This window comes from Lactuca serriola, chromosome 2, assembly GCF_051521515.1.
Source record: "Lactuca serriola cultivar US96UC23 chromosome 2, Lser_US96UC23_V15, whole genome shotgun sequence".
Lineage (NCBI taxonomy): Eukaryota > Viridiplantae > Streptophyta > Magnoliopsida > Asterales > Asteraceae > Lactuca > Lactuca serriola.
The window spans coordinates 41,736,874-41,753,359 of NC_136409.1; the positions used below are offsets into that span (position 1 = coordinate 41,736,874).

Here is a 16,486-nt window from a genome sequence, read left to right on the forward strand (position 1 = left end):
ATAGCAATGTTTGCATTCTCAAAGTTGTTAGTAGAGCACACTAACATGGAAATATATGCCTGGCAGTATGTTTATTGTATGCTACATGGTATGATGGGGGAACTCACTAAGCTTTTTGCTTACGATTTTCAGTTTTTGTTTCAGGTCCGTTTTCTTCGAAACGAAAGGAGCCGGCATGATCGCAACGCATCATACCACATTTTCCGCACCAGAGATCTATGAGATTTATACTATGATATGATTTTGTTATGACATGTTTTGACTATGGATACAGTGGTTTGATATATATTATTACTATGAGGTTTTCAGACAAATGGTTTTATATTTGTTTAAGTTAAAAATGAAATTTTTGGTCCGTATTTTTGGGATGTTATAGAGAGGGCTTTGGACGCAGAAATTAATGAACCAACTCGGCGAGCCGAGGTACTTCAACTCGGCAAGTTGACAGCTAGGAAGGAAACCCTAATTTTTAGGGTGTTGCACCCTATTTAAAGGCCTTAAGTCCCTTGGCTGGCCTCCTTACTAGCCTCCTTAGCCTATAAACCCTAATAGTGTGCATCATCATCTTCTGTGAGTGTGTGGCTTCTGGAGGGTCTTGAGTGTTGATCTTTTGTGCTCTTTTTAAGAAGCTTTGAAGTTGGAGGTGTAAAGCTTGGAGGGAAGACTTAGATCCAGAATCTCCCTACTTGTTGCAGTCTCTTGGAGTTATCGAGTTTATACCTTGCTTTGATATCGTTTAGATCTCTTTGTTTTAAGGTTTTATCTTGGTTTTGGGCTCATGGGTAGATTTTCCAAGAAGTTGAGTGTTCCAGGGGTTGTTATGTTAGATCTGACCATTTTATGTCCCCTTTTGGCTTAAAGTTGCAAGCTTTACTAAATTCTAGGTCCCATTCATTCAATAAGTCCCTTTTTAGCCCATCTTGAGCCCTAGGGTTTCTTTTTTAGTATGCGTGGACGTAAAGTTGGAAACTTTATGTGATTTTCCAGCCTTTGGATGCCAGATCTATATTTTGGGACTAAGTTTTGAGAGTTTAAGGGCTTAATGGGTCAAACCTCACTCTAATGAGTCTAGGGTTTGGGTTTGACTCATTTTGATGGTTCCTAAGGGTAAAGTTGGAAACTTTACCCTTTTAGACATCATTTCAGAGGAGATCTAAGATTTGGAGTTCCTAGATTCGAGGGAAACAACTTAATGCATTAAGCTGTTGGATTTCTGGCTGACTCGGCGAGCTCATTAGTGAACTCGGCGAGTTGATGAGAGTTCTCCCGATCTGTGCAGTTAATTGAGAAACACGACGAGTTGAAGGACAACTCTGCGTGTTGGGTTAACACGGGCCGTTAACTTTGACCTTTGACTTTTGTTTTTGACCAAGTCTGACTTATAAGGGGTTTGGGGGCATTTTGAGTTGCATTTGAGGAATTGTTTCTGTTTAGGGGTTGAGTAGAGCTGATATTCGGAACTGGGACCTAGTCATCTATCTTTTAATATTCAAGGTGAGTCTTCTCACTACACTCATGGGTAGAAGGCAGCAAGGCCCGCCCATTAACGGTTATGAGATGATTTGTATTAAAGTATGTAATTCTTTGCTATTTGATCTATATGTGGACTTATGTGTAGACCATGGGAGGAGCCCATGGCATTTGGCAAGACCATGGGATGAGTCCATGGCCCGGGGATATAAGACCATGGGGGTAGCCTATAACATTCTAGTGAAGACCATTGAGGGAGTCCATGTCAAACTTATATGTATGCGTGCTTGGTATTATGTGATTTTATGTTTGCGTGCTTTGGGAAACTCACTAAGCGTGTGCTTAAAGTTTGTTGAATGTTTCAGGTACTACTGGTTGTAAGGGCAAGTGTCTGACTTAATGGCGCGACATGCATTCTCCAATATTTTCGCATCTAGTTTTTTGATACTCTGATCATTTGAAACACTGTGGTTATGTAATGAGATTATTTTGGAAACAATTGTGGTTGGTTTTGATAAGTATAAAAGTTAAAATTTTCTGTAAATTTTGGGTTGTTACATAGGGTTTCGAGTGTAGGGCTAGGAGGACAGAGGAAGCTGAGAAATGAGGGTTTCAGGGTCTGTAATGATGTTTATATATTGTCCAACCCTGAGAATTAGGGTTTCAAAATGACCCACGTACGCCTCGCGTACATGCACGTACGCCCATGTACGTGTCCGGAGTCCCGATCCCGCCTCGCATGAGTACGCTAAGCGCACCATGTGGTACGCCGGCCCGCGTACTCACTTTGCAGCTTGTACGTAAAGCGTACCATGTGTTACGCCCATCGTACAACACAAGGACTAAAATAGATTAATTAAATAATACAAGAGCAAAAGAGAAACTTACCAAGTGTTACACATATGTATTCGGTTAATCAAGATTAGAAACCACACCATATCTTTTAGTAATGATTTGGTTATATCGGTTAATTTGGTTATGACTTGGTTTTTCGGTTAACATGTTCACCCCTAGTTACGGCTTAGAGACCTAATCCAACAATATTAACACTTCAAAGTTCTGGTTACCAAAAACCATCACACGGATAATATATATCATTCAATGAAATTTCTTAGAACTAAATCCATTAGTTAGCAAAAAATTAAAGGACCATCTATGTATACAAAAATTGAACAAGGACCATGGGACTCCGGTATGATTTCATGATTTTTTTAATGACCGGATAAACACCACTGCCCGGGTGTTGACGCGGCCAGGGTGCACAATTACAAGACAAAACACTATTATCAATGTTAACAAGATAAACATTAAAACCAATGTTTAGAATACAAAAATTCCTTCGGTTGGTTCAATGATGATCAGCATAGTAAAATCAGCCACCCAAATATGTCTTTATAAGAGAACCATGACATAAAAAGGAATGAAATCTAGCTCTTATTCTTCTCTTTTTCTCTTCTAGAGTTCTGGGGTAGCAAAAAGTAAAAGAATGGGGATAGTTGGCAAGGAAAATGGCGTCCTAAAACTTGTACGCCCAGGTGGTATAGTTGAACTATACAAACACCCCATAAAAGCAGCTCAAGTCATGGCAAAACACCCAAGACACTGTGTCACCAGACCTGATGTCTTCAAGTTTCCATATATCGTGGTTAAGCCTGAGTCAATTCTGAAACCTGGCAGAGTCTTTTTCATTGTTCCCTACCATACCATCCATCGTTTGCTTCAGTCTAAAGGCTACCGTTTTCGCCCCCACTACCCACCTGATTATCATGAAGGTGTCGACAAACAAGCATTTGAAGGTGATCAGTCTATGGTCGAGCCAAACATTCATAGGAGGCTCACTCGACAATCTTCAGACAAAACCCTTCGTCAGATGGAGGAGATTGATACTTCTTTTTTCCACCAGATTGTTCCTGTTGAAAATTTTCAAAACAAGAAACATGGTAATCGTGAGGTAAAAGTCATACCCAGAAGACAGGTTGCTAATATTTCTCTCGAGGAAAAGGGGGACAACTTCGTTTCCAAAGAAGTGGAGTGTGATTCTGATGAAGCTTCCATTGCTGCATCGGGTTGTTTCCCTTCACGCAAAAAAGGTGGCGGAGTAGTGGAATCTAGCAACGATATTTCTAGTAGAAAGGCTACTACTGCCATCGGTTTGAAGCCATGCTTAAAAAGGAACCAAAAGAATAAAGCAAAAGCTCAGCAAGGTCCAAGGGTGAGATTCACGTTGCCAAATCATGAAGATGATGATGATTATGAGAACTGGGATACCGATTTTTCTGAGTTGTAAGCGATTGTGTGTTTATTTTCGACACATAAACTACACTATATATAATCCTCATGATCTGGTTTGCTTGTTAACTACCATGGAAGGGTTGAATCTTGGCTGGATATATACCCACTATAAGGGAAATCGTTGAGTTGTATGTAAATTAAGCTATATATAGATATATTAATTCGTACACATATATATACACCTGTAATAATGGAAATCTTGCATGATGAATAATGTTTGAGAAACATTTATTTCCACGCCAAGGCTACATGCTTGTAAAGTACTCCCTATGTATTTTCCAAAAAGAATATTGTTCACTTAATTTGTTCCCTATGTATATGCACTTATATACTCACTGTTTGTACAAGTTTATATGTAAAAGCTTTTATATTAATTTGTACTCATATTTTGAAGCTGGAACTAAAAGTGGAGAAAAAGGAAATTTAGACTAATGAAAATTTAGAAAATGCTATATAATAAGAATCAATGAAATCATTTATTGATAAAATAATAACAAATCATGGTCAAATAATATTTTCCACTTAAGTTTACAACTTGATGTTCAACCTTTGGATATGTTTCTGGAATGACCCTTGCAAGTATTCTTGATATTCATCATTGGTCACGTGCTTTGGTGGAGATGTTGTCGGTTTAGATATCGTATCTTGGTGATTTTCCAATCTGAGTGCAATTGAACTTAGTTTTGTTAAAGCGCGCGTTGGCTTCTGATATTGACGTTTTTCTAGCTTCATTGATAGTCTATCCGTGCTTGAGTTATAGCTTTCTAAACTTGGTTTTAGGAAGGTGGTGGTAGATTGTTCTTGACCATTATCAAGCTTTTCAACAAGAAAATTACCTTCCAGGATTCTCAATACCTGTAATAACCAAAAACATGAAACACAAATATCAAAAAGATAATACTCTTTGTATTTGAAGGTCAAAACTGCAATTTTTTCAACTTAATCAGTTAAATTTTGGATAGTTTTATGACCATGTAAGTCCACTTTTTGTATTAATATTTGGAATCTGTTATTATGAATTCCAATATCTGATAATCTTCAATGGCACTTTCAGATTTAGTCGCAAAAATAAAAGCAACTGGTAGAGAATGTAAGGACTGTTGAAGATTCTTAGGAGAGTTCCAAGACTTGGTGAATTCTAAGCTTCGATACTAAACATTATGAAACTACATCGTTTTATTATCTAAGGATTTTCATGAAAAAAAATAATATATAATTTCCTCACATATCGTATCCTTCCTAAAACACTACATGATTTTCTGAAACAAGTTTTTTCTAGAAGATTTTCTTCTTCTTGTTCATTGGTGCATATACTTGTTGTTCTTGATTGGTACGCGAATTACATTTCACTAAATGAGCATTAAATATTATAAATGTCACAGATAGGAGGATTTGTAGTAAAAAAAAAGTAGGAAGATATTTAATTTTCTCTTCTCCATATTCCTTTAGTCTGATTTTGTTTTTTGATGCCCCTTGACCTTGTAATTAGGGACAACCCCTTTGACCCTACAATTGGTTGTGTTTCAGATTCAACTCCTCTTATACAAATACATACTCCACAATGCCTATCTTATATGAGATTCTAATTAAAATAAATGGACATGTGACACTAATTACAAAAAGTAATTTGACTCCTACACTTTTGATTTTATGATAAAATCTAATCCAATTTTGTGTTACAAATACTAGGTCTAACTTTCAAAATTCAAAGTGCTTTAAGTTATTAATAATTTTAAATAAATATTTTATGGATGAATTATTAACCTTAGACATCCTTGGCCTTTGTTCGGGTTGAGATGATATACATAAACATGCTGCATGTATCACGTATTCTGCTTCTTTTACATCATACATGTTCCCTAACTTTGGATCGATCATTTCCATGCATAACTTTCCCTCTGTAAATAAACGTCGACCCTGAAAAGTAAAAGTCACTAAATCATTTATATGATATTGACAAGAAGAAGGTAATTTTTTCATTATTTATTATTTTTTTTGTGTATGCATTGGCAATACATGATACTAAAGATTCTTACCCATTCAGGAAAATATTGCTGCCTAGAGGATCTTGAGAATTCTATAGCCTTAATGCCGGTTAGGATCTCTAAAAGGACGACTCCAAAGGCATATACATCAGCTTTCTCGGTAATCAAACCGGTCTGTGTATACTCTGGAGCCAAGTAACTGAAAATAAAATATGGCTTAATGTATGCTTCAAATTAGGTGATAAGTTAGACATGAGTTAAATACTATTCTTTTATGTTAAATAGTTAAATATTTCATTTTTATGTTTTACATAAAATAAATCAATATCACGAGTATTTTATCATTACAAGATATTTTTTGCGAATTTTGTTGTAAAAGAACATGAATTTATAGTTTTTTGGTAATTTGATTTAATATTCTACAATGACAATAACCGACTTGTTGTTTATTGATAAAAAATATTATATGATAAAACATCATCACTTGGTCAAATTTTGCATCTTTGATCACCAACTCTTTCTTCTCCCATATTTGGAGCACTTGAAGAATGAAATTGATAGACAAATATGATTTTGGGAGAGAACTCACAAATGCAATGAGAACATACTAAAACTTTAACACTTAATCGTTGAAGAAGAAGCTTACAAGGCAACAATTTCGTCCATCTTAGTAGATTAAGCTTCCTGGATTTTTTGAACTTATTAAAATTGAAATATATATATATATATATATATATATATATATATATATATATATATATATATATATATATATATAAAATTGGATTTTGGAAACTTAATGTTGGCTTCAAAACCACAACCTCATGAATCAACCATTTTTATTCATACAATCTTATTTAATAATAAGTTATACAAAAGTTATATAATTTGGATGCACAATTTATGATTTAAATTAAAGTCATAGTATTGAACCCTTTAATTGGCTTTAAAGTGAGTTTATGGTCTTTGACCCTTTAATTTTGATAAAAGACACAACAAATCATTTGATTTTAAAACTAATGAGGTTACCATGATGTTAATAAGGAGTTAAGTTGGATCAATCTTACTACACAACATGAGTAAAAAGTCAATCTAGTGATCACGTATTATTCTTAAGCTTGAATTAAAAATATTGAAATGATACCTTTGATTCATGAATTGTTTAGGTTTATGAGTTATAGGAATGATAATACAAAATTCATTTGGATTTTGGATCCATCTTAAATCATTGAAGTTTATCCCATAGTTGAATTGAGTTAGTGAAGTTGAAATATTTGACCAAAACCACCAAAAGTGCTTAATTATGAGAAACTAAAGGCCTTAATGAAGGGTTTATAAGACCATGTAGAAGGGAAAAAAGGTTTATAAGACCTTGTAGAAGGGAAAAAGGGTTTGTCAACCGAGGCATGAATTTAAGGCATTATAGATTTAGTTGCAAGATCTTGTAGACCCAACTTTTTATATTTAATTTGTTTGTTTAAGTTAAGTTGTGTGATGATTGTTATTGGTTCCAATATTTGTCTCTAGGTGTTCTATATTACTTCAAGACTTAGAATAGAATATTAGAATGTTACATACTAGCTTGAAGTGGCTTCACTACACAAGAACATATGTCCCTTAATATATTGTTTTACTTTGAATCTTTCTTGATTTAATTCCCTATGTGAATTAACTATTTAGAATTCCATATGTAATATGTGTTGCATTAATGAAATGATTTTTCAAATACTTTTAGAAATATAGATAAACATTTTTGTTTCTAATTGAGTTTTATTTTTAATCATGAAGCGTGCATATATTTTAGAATGAAATTGAGAATTTTGAGTTTAACTTATGTAAAATTTCATTTTTAGGAAGTTCAGATAACTAATATCATGTTTTGAACATATGTGGATACTTAGATGGTTCAAAGTCCTTAAAAGGTGAGAAATTTATTATGTCATTTATGTCTTAATCATGAAGTTTAACTGAAATTTAAGTTTGAAGAAATCCTAAAGTGAATTTCAATGAATGGTATGCAATAGGCTACATGATTAGACATAATGTTAAACATGTTAAATGTTATAATATTGATTATAAGCAAAATGGTATAAAAAGATATGCACAAAAAGATGAATATGAAGAAAGAAGAATTAAAAACCAGCTTACTATAAGTGAATATGTTACTATCTAAAATGATTAGACAACCTAGAATATAAATAAGGACATGCAGAAGAGTTCTATTACGAAAGCCTATCATGAAAAAATGTCGAAACATGATACGAAGTATAGAAAAGCATGGAGAGATCAAAAGGAAAGTTCTAGTGGTTGTCTTCGGTTGTCAAAGTATAGTACTTGAGTTTAATTGTAAAGGTTAAACATAGTGAATGATTTCAGTAGTCTAGACATTATGAAAAATAAATCAAGAAAAAAGTGTCACATGAAAAAGATATGAAGGAAACAAGTTGGGATGTCATAACACTTAGTTCGTACAAGCATAGACCACTTTGGCACTCAGATTAGGTCATAGGAAGAAGGTTGGAACTCCTTATGAATGTTATATACACCTATATGCCTTAGACTGATATGGTTCTCATTGAACATGCATGAGAAATAATTAACTTAATTAATAAGTTCCATTTAAACTCATTTTCACACTATAAACTCCCAAGTAAGTTTGTATTTTATAAGGTGCAATTAGTGTGTGTATGTATATGTGAATTTTCTATATATAATGTGAAATTCAGAGGTGAGAAAAAGAAGATAACAAAATCAAACATCCCAAAGAATTGGATCGAATGGTTAACATATTCATCCTTTCAATTTGGTCGGTCAAAGTTGATGAAATTAAACATGCATATAAAGTTGAATCTTGACATTATACTTGCATTTGTCACTCTAACTTAGAAAATGATAGATTATGTAGTTTTATATGTTATTAAGCTATAACAACATCATTAAATCTTATATTGTTGATCTCTATATAAAATTTTAACCATGTATCCTATGTTATTCTTCAAATAGATAAATATCAAAGTTTATGGAAATTGATATGTGAAATGAATATTAAAAATACAATTATGCAAACATATGGAAATACACTATCAAATTTTACAATGAACCTATGATATTGACAGTTGACTAAAGCAAATGAAACTTGTGTTACTATTAGAAACTTCAAATCGGCAATGTAAAGATAGTGATGTTATAAAATAGAGTAAATGACATGCATTTTTGTATGTATAATGTTATGATGACATCGTTTACAATATTTTATGTTAAAAGTAAGAGCTAATTAAGTACTTTTTGCATAATAGTAAAAGGTTAAAATATATGCATTTCCTTTTGTTTAAAAAAGCTATATTGTTATGAATGTATGAAAGACTTATGTTATATAAAGTTTGTATTTTATAGCATATGCATTTCCTAACATTAAGTGTGATTGAATTGCATAAAAAAGTGATGAGCATGAATACATTGAGTGTAACTTGCATTGTAGCTATATAATGTTTGTCTAGACTCATGATGTCCCAACATTTAGGATCCGAAAGACTCTACCATGCTAGTAGCTCCGTTCGTGAGTTGATTTCATTTTATTATGAAGGTATTATATGTTGATTTATATATATATATATATATATATATATATATATATATATATATATATATATATCCTATCATGATCCAAACTTTGGGCGTTATCATTTGTAACTGCGACTTATGTATAAAAAGAAAAGTCGGTACATAAATGATAAAGACAAAGAGCACATGAAATAATGAGTTAATAAGACCTCAAATAATCGCTTAAACTCGCCAAAGCTTGCATTGGAATGTGATCTTGCATTCGATATACAACATTTTGCGTGAATTATGTTGAAGTAAAAGATTTTTGTCAAATGCTTCTAAAATATTGTTGTTTCTAAAAACTATGTAGCACACGAAATATTATTTTCTTATGTAATTTTTTTTTAAATGTAATCTTTTCTAGGTCCGGGTATCAAGAACTAGAAGGGTCTTTAGGAAGGAAATTTGGTCATAGAAAGGAGATGGACTTTTGGTGCATAGATAAAGTGAAGTCTTGTAGTTAAATTACTTATTTTTGAAATTAGTTTCTTACTTATGATTGACTTCACTATAGTTTCTGATGGTATGAAGTTTTAACCAAAATGATGGATTAATATTTTTCAAAATGTTTTACAAGTTTTTTTAAGTATCACTTTATAGCAAATGATGTTTAAAAAATATAACTAAATGTATAAAACATGGGGCATTACCACTAACTTGAGATTGGGGGGGGGGGGGGGTACCCAAACTGAGTTTTTTAAGACATAATTTGGATAACATTCTAGAAGGTCTCAAATATATGTTGGATTTGCAACCTTTCCGTGTGGTAACATGTGTGAGGATTAACATGTTATCTAGTGAGACAAAGCATTATAGTGTCTAGTGTGCTTTAGCTGTATACATGCTGTCGAACCATCATTTTTAGGTGTTTTGACTTTGAGATGACTTAACTGGGAAATTAGGTTTAGAAGCATATTATGTATTTCTATTTGTTGATATTGTTTATTTGATATTGCTAAGACTTATTATCGTTTTTAAAACTATGTTTTATCATGGGATGTTTCCATCTCCACATATTAAATATTATGTTTTTAATAATTTTTTTTCAGTTTTTGAAATTATTTTTAAAGGTTTGCATCATGGATGAATTATATAAGTTTCTAGACACTTGATAATGACTAACCTCGATAATACTTATTAGGTTTCACAAACCTAACCTACTAATTTTGGACATATATTCAAATTATGAGTTTTAGATGAAGACTGGAGATGTCACAAGCTTTCAGAAATTTAGAAGACATTTATTTTGATGTAAGAATAATTAGACACTTTAACTATTGTCGCTTCATGTTATTGTGATACCATCATACTTTTGAAAAACTATTTTAAAAGGTGAATTTTGCGGACCTTATTAGAAAATTGTTTTCTTATAACAATCTCTGTGTCATAGGAGAGAATGGGATGTTTCTATACCCGAAAACATGCCATTGCTGAAAGTGAAAAATTTCAATACTGTATGATTATAACAATTTGGTCGCTAAAACAAAAGTTTCATTTCGGTTCTAGTATATTAATTGTGCATGCCTTTAATGAAAAGGGTTCTAAAATTCATTACCCGAATGCACCAACAATGCGTGTTTCTTCCTCTAACTCTCCATCTACTTGCCATCGAGCCAGTCCAAAGTCTCCAACCTATATTTGACTCATGCATTATTGAATCTATAAAAAATACAGAAAAAACAATTATTGTTAGAGTTACAAGAATTTTAAAGACTCACTATTGGCTTAAAATCATGGGTTAAGAGAATATTATTAGGCCTAAAGTCTCGATGAATTATGCACCCAACACGACAATCTTCATGAAGATATCTCAATGCTCTTGCAGCACCACATGCAACCTTCATTCTCTTCTCCCAAGTCATGACCTTACCTTCCTCTGATCCTATACAAATTAAAAATAAAGCTTTAACTAAATTAAAAAATACAATATTTTCAATGGAAAATGATAAACTTCACATGGAAATAATAATGAATTGGGAAAGAGGGAGAGATGCTGACCATATAGGTGTTTGTCTAAAGATCCATTACAAGCAAACTCATACACAAGCAACCATTCCTTCTCAATACAGTAACCAATCAACATGACCAGATTCTTATGTTGCGCACAACTTAACACTTCAACCTCAGAACAAAACTCAGCTGCACCTTGTGCACTAGCAATCTTTCGTTGCTTCACTGCTACAACTTGTCCATCACTCAAAACGCCTCTGTATACCTCACCATATCCACCCTCTGCCAAGAAATTTCTTCTTGAGAATCCGTCGGTTGCTCTATCAATCTCTTCATGGCTAAACCTCCGTGGTGATCTCCCTAAAACAGGAACACTATGCTTGCACACAGAGCAAAGAGGAGGTGGTGTAGGTGGCTTTTTAAGAGAGAGTGACATATCCCTTCGTACGCTTGAGATTCTGTCAATTGATGGAGTATTTGCATGGCTGAATGATACCCTTCTTGTAGTAAGTTGCCCCGAGTTGTTTTGATGCCTTTCTGATTGGCTTTGGCTTCGGTTTGTTGCATATGCTATTCCGGTTTCTACTTTTATGTCTAAATTTCTTGCCATATCTATAAATAGAAGAAAAAGGATAAGAGAACGAAGTAAAATTTAATTTTAAAAATAAAAAACGTGACATAGCTTTTTCTTGTTTCCTGTTATAATATACTTATCTTAATATTATTAATTTCTACTGATATTTAATTTTAGAAATGTGATGTAAGCTTAAAAAATTAAATATGATGGATAATTAAAAAAAATGATGATAGATTATTACAAAATATTTCACAAAGACAAAGATAAAGTAGTTAATTTAATAATTTATTTCACAAAGACAAAGATATAATAGTTAATTTAATAATTTATTTTTGAAAACAGTAATGATTGAAGAAAGGGAAAATGACTTACAACACCAATTAAGTTTTCAAACCGTTCAAAAAAATCTCAATAATGTTTTATCTATTCAAGAAAATCTAACGAATTTAACTTTTATCTAAAAACCCAATGAAGTTTTTAATCGTTCAAAAAGTCGCAATCATTTTTTGTGTTTAAAATGTTAAATTCATTGAGTTTTTTTGAACAGACAAAACATGATTGAGGTGTTTTCAACGGTTTTAAAACTTCGTTGATCGTACAAGTTATTTTTCCAATATGGTGATTTCTATAGAATTGAATACAAATATAACATTTTAGACAAATGTTAAGTTTGTTGGGTTTTTCTGAACACACAAAACATGATTGGGATTTTTGAACGGTTTGAAAATTCTTTAGGCTCGTAAGTCATTTTTCCTTGAAGAAAGAGTATGGTAAAATGGTGATAGTTCTTTAATTTGTTAAATAAACTTAGTGGAAAACTATATGTCAAAACAAAATAGCTTTAAAAGATGTAAAATGGATGCTATCACGAATAGTGCTGTAAACCCGGGTGTCGCTAAATAGACTTCTATTGATGAGAAATGTGTATGGATCCATCACCATATATATGAATGAGAGATCACCCATCCTATATACATACAAATGTAGAATATGTACACACATAAACACATAAATCAATTCATCCTTAGTTAAAAAATAAGAATGAATTAAAAGGTTAGGTACCTCACCATTTTTAAGTACTCTGGAATGATTTCCATTTCCATCCGTTCTTACTTCTAGAGGACCAGATACCGATCTTCGACGGACCTTAACCTCAAACTCAGGAATCTTATTCAATTGCTGTGATTTTAGATACTGCTTTTGTCGAGGAGGTTTGGACTTTGCAACTGGAGATAGAGTCTTTTCTGAAAAATATTCAATGGTAGTAGATGATGAACTTGAAAAAAATGAACTGTTTTGTGTGTTGAATGAGCTTGGAATTAGATCTGATCCAGTTACAAGATTGGTGTTGTTAACTTGCTTGTAGGCTGGAGAAGTACCAAGCATATCAGCCATAGTCGGGATCTGCTCCTGATCAATGTTCATATTGAGTGGGAAGTTCACTGATCTAAGGATCTTGTGAAAGGGACCTTCTATAAGCACGACATTGCAATTCAAATACTGATTTAAGCAACAATCTGCTTCGTTCTTCAAGCGTCTGCCACATGAATATAAAACATATTCCAAATCATTACCTTTTCTGATTTTGATCATATACTTCTTCAAAATGACTCTAATCCAAGTTATTATTGATTTATATATAAGCATACATACTCATCAAGAATCACCCATTTTGCACATTGTTCTGTTGCTACCATAGCCACTGATCCCACCGGGGCATACGCTACCACTTTTACTTCAGTATGAACCTGGATTTATCATATAAAAGCATTATAGTATATTGTTAGCGGAATGAGTAACTATAAGCGTCATTTGACTAACATAGTACATATTTACCTTGACTACTTTGTGAAGGGAGAAAACGTGGTGTATCATTTGTGCACAAACATTATAAATTCGTTGTGGTATATCACGTCCATCGTCTACAAATCCATCCTTATCCGGCATGTCATATTTCCCATCACTCCGTTTCTTCAACATGCCTATTAATTATAACATAAATGAAGTTACAAAACAAAGAAACATACACGCATCCGCTTTGAAAACTTAGTTTATTAGATAATAATAATATTACGAGAAAATAATCCTTTAGAAGAATGTCGGGGTTGAGTATTCTTGATTGGATTTGGATTGTATTCCTGAGAAGAGATGATCACAAGTAGAATCAGAGAATCCATAGGCTTGATTACATTTCGAACAGCCCATTCAAGTGCATAATCTGTGATCTCTTTACCCGCTTCAATGCTCACTAATATCACTTGACCTACCATTTTACACGGTGTACTTATTACACTACAAACTTTTGTCAATATATATCAGCATCTCACTGAGCAGAATGCCTTTAATTAATAACGTCCAAGATAGATTCTTCAAGATCAGTTTTTTACTTTTCTGCATCTTTCTAGTCTTTATCATGTTCATTCTTTAATTAATTATTCATTAGAGTCGAGTGAAGGATACAAATGGCACAAAGGCGAAGCAAGCAGGCTGTATAAACGTGTGAAAGTTGTAGTTTTCTGTTTGTTTTCTAGCTTTTCTGGAGTAATAAAATTGCAAATGAAATGTAGCAAAACCGACACAAAATATTTCGTGCTCTTTCTTTGACCTATTCTATACTGCAGTCCTGCACCATCAAATCAGGAAAAAACATCTGTATTTCCTTATTAAATTCGGAACGTTATCCTGTTGGGGAATACTAATTAAGATTAGAAAATAGTCACTACGCACCGTGATGTCGGAATTTGAAATGGTCCACGAACGGCAAACAGCAATACATGGACGGATATGTCGGAAACTCGGAATGAATGCATATTCGTTGACAATAGTTTGCGTGTGTCCAAAAGTTTATAGCCTTAGAAAATAATATATTTACTAAAAAAAGTCCAATTTAAGCTTGGTCAGCTCATTAATTTTCTCTATATTTTTTCAGTCATTTTCATCTACTATAAAGATAACAGGATACATATATACATGATCAAGATTGTTCAACCATGATTACTATGTGAATCTTATAAAACAGTCGTAGTCGTTGGATGATGTAGTTCAAAACCTTAAAAATTGTGATGGGAAAATTATAATTAAATATAAGGATCGATGATGAAATTTTAAATGGAAGGACGGTTGCTTGAGCATATCACATTAAGTAAACAATTACTTTGGGGCATATTAAGCATAAATAATCTTTACAATTTTTATAAATTACTACTATAAAATTACAAAAAATTAGTTTCCTTTTTTTTTTCAATGAAATCTCATAACAAACAAACAAATCCTACATATTCCGTATCACACTACCCAATCTCGGTATCAATACAAATATCTACAAACATGCAACTATTATAACAAGTCGATATTAGTTGGAGCTCGAATGCGTTGCTTCAGTTCTGCCTTGCATGAATTTCAGTCAAAGTTCTTTATTAGTTTTTTTCGATGGGCTTCAGACTCTTCACATTCTTTATGATCTATTCATTCGCTGTTTAAGATAGACTTTAGAAACATCATATTATCTTCGAATACTAGGCTCCAAACTCTTTCCGTTTCATCCTCTCCTCATGAACTTTGTTTTCAAGTTGTATACCCACCAAAATGTTAAAACAAACATAATTAGTAAAGTATGTAGAGATAGAAATGACAATGTACTTTACTCGTTTTTATTAAGCCATAAACAGTGGCTACATCTTATTTACCCACATGTACTTTTACCCTGTCAAATGTTGTTGTACTTTCCATGTAAATCTCAATTAGTTAGGTTTAACATATTATATATACCTACTTTATATTGCTCTGTAAACACAATAGTAATATCAAATACAAAAATTTCTTTCTCATCTTTCTTCTTCTCTGCCATTCTTATTATGGTATTAACGTTTGGTTCTCCACATACCACACCCAAAAACTCTCCTCCATCTTCTCCAAAATGACCGGTCATGGACAACGACTCCTCCTCTCTCACCGTCAACACCATTCTCAAAGACATAACTATTGTCAGTTTTCCAGCAACCCTAAAATTAACCTCCACAAATTATCTTGGGTGGAAAACACAAATCGAGGCACTACTACATGGCCTTGATCTTTAATGATTCATCGATGGTTCTCACCCAACACCAACCCCAACAATCGCGGCTGATGGTTCAATCACTCCACATGTCGACTATCAGAAGTGGTTCAGGCAAGACCGATTGCTTTTTGGAGCTCTTGTTGGGAGTCTATCTCCACAAATCATCCCATTGGTCACAAATGCTTCTTCTTCACTCGAAGCATGGAAAACCCTAGCTGGCACTTATGCGTCGCCATCATGCGGGCACATCAAGCAACTGCAGTATCGTCTCAAACAGATCACAAAAACCTCAAACCAAACTATCACCGCCTATATGCAGAACATCAAAACTGTGGTTGATGAACTTGCTATACTCGACAAGAAACTAGACCAGGAAGATATCATAGATATTGTTGTCAATGGACTCGATCAATCCACATATAAATATATTATTGATGCTATACACGCAAGGGACTCGCCTATTACCTTCAACAAATTGCACGAAAAACTCATAAATCATGAGTTAGCAATTGCTCAACAAGTCCATGCTATTGTTGGAATTCATCAACCAGT

General features: G+C 33.2%; 1 protein-coding gene across 1 annotated transcript; it reads right to left on the reverse strand.

The window, feature by feature from the left end:
• Positions 1-4,290: 4,290 nt before the first annotated feature.
• LOC145089188 (inactive protein kinase SELMODRAFT_444075-like) lies at positions 4,291-14,147 on the reverse strand. The gene is made up of 10 exons (XM_079027662.1): positions 13,952-14,147; positions 13,714-13,859; positions 13,531-13,625; positions 12,945-13,414; positions 11,349-11,912; positions 11,069-11,232; positions 10,906-10,982; positions 5,799-5,946; positions 5,527-5,679; positions 4,291-4,617 (listed from the first exon to the last, which is right to left on the reverse strand). Exons 1-10 carry the CDS (start codon positions 14,145-14,147, stop codon positions 4,291-4,293), a joined length of 2,340 nt encoding a protein of 779 aa, XP_078883788.1.
• Between the last annotated feature and the right edge of the window lie 2,339 nt (positions 14,148-16,486).

Coding starts and splice junctions, on each gene's coding strand:
- LOC145089188 (XM_079027662.1), bottom strand. CDS start 14,147: ATGGTAGGTCAAGTGATATTAGTGAGCATTGAAGCGGGTAAAGAGATC. Junction 13,860..13,951: donor TTCTAAAGGATTATTTTCTC/GTAATATTATTA, acceptor TATAATTAATAG/GCATGTTGAAGAAACGGAGT. Junction 10,983..11,068: donor CCCATGATTTTAAGCCAATA/GTGAGTCTTTAA, acceptor AGTCAAATATAG/GTTGGAGACTTTGGACTGGC.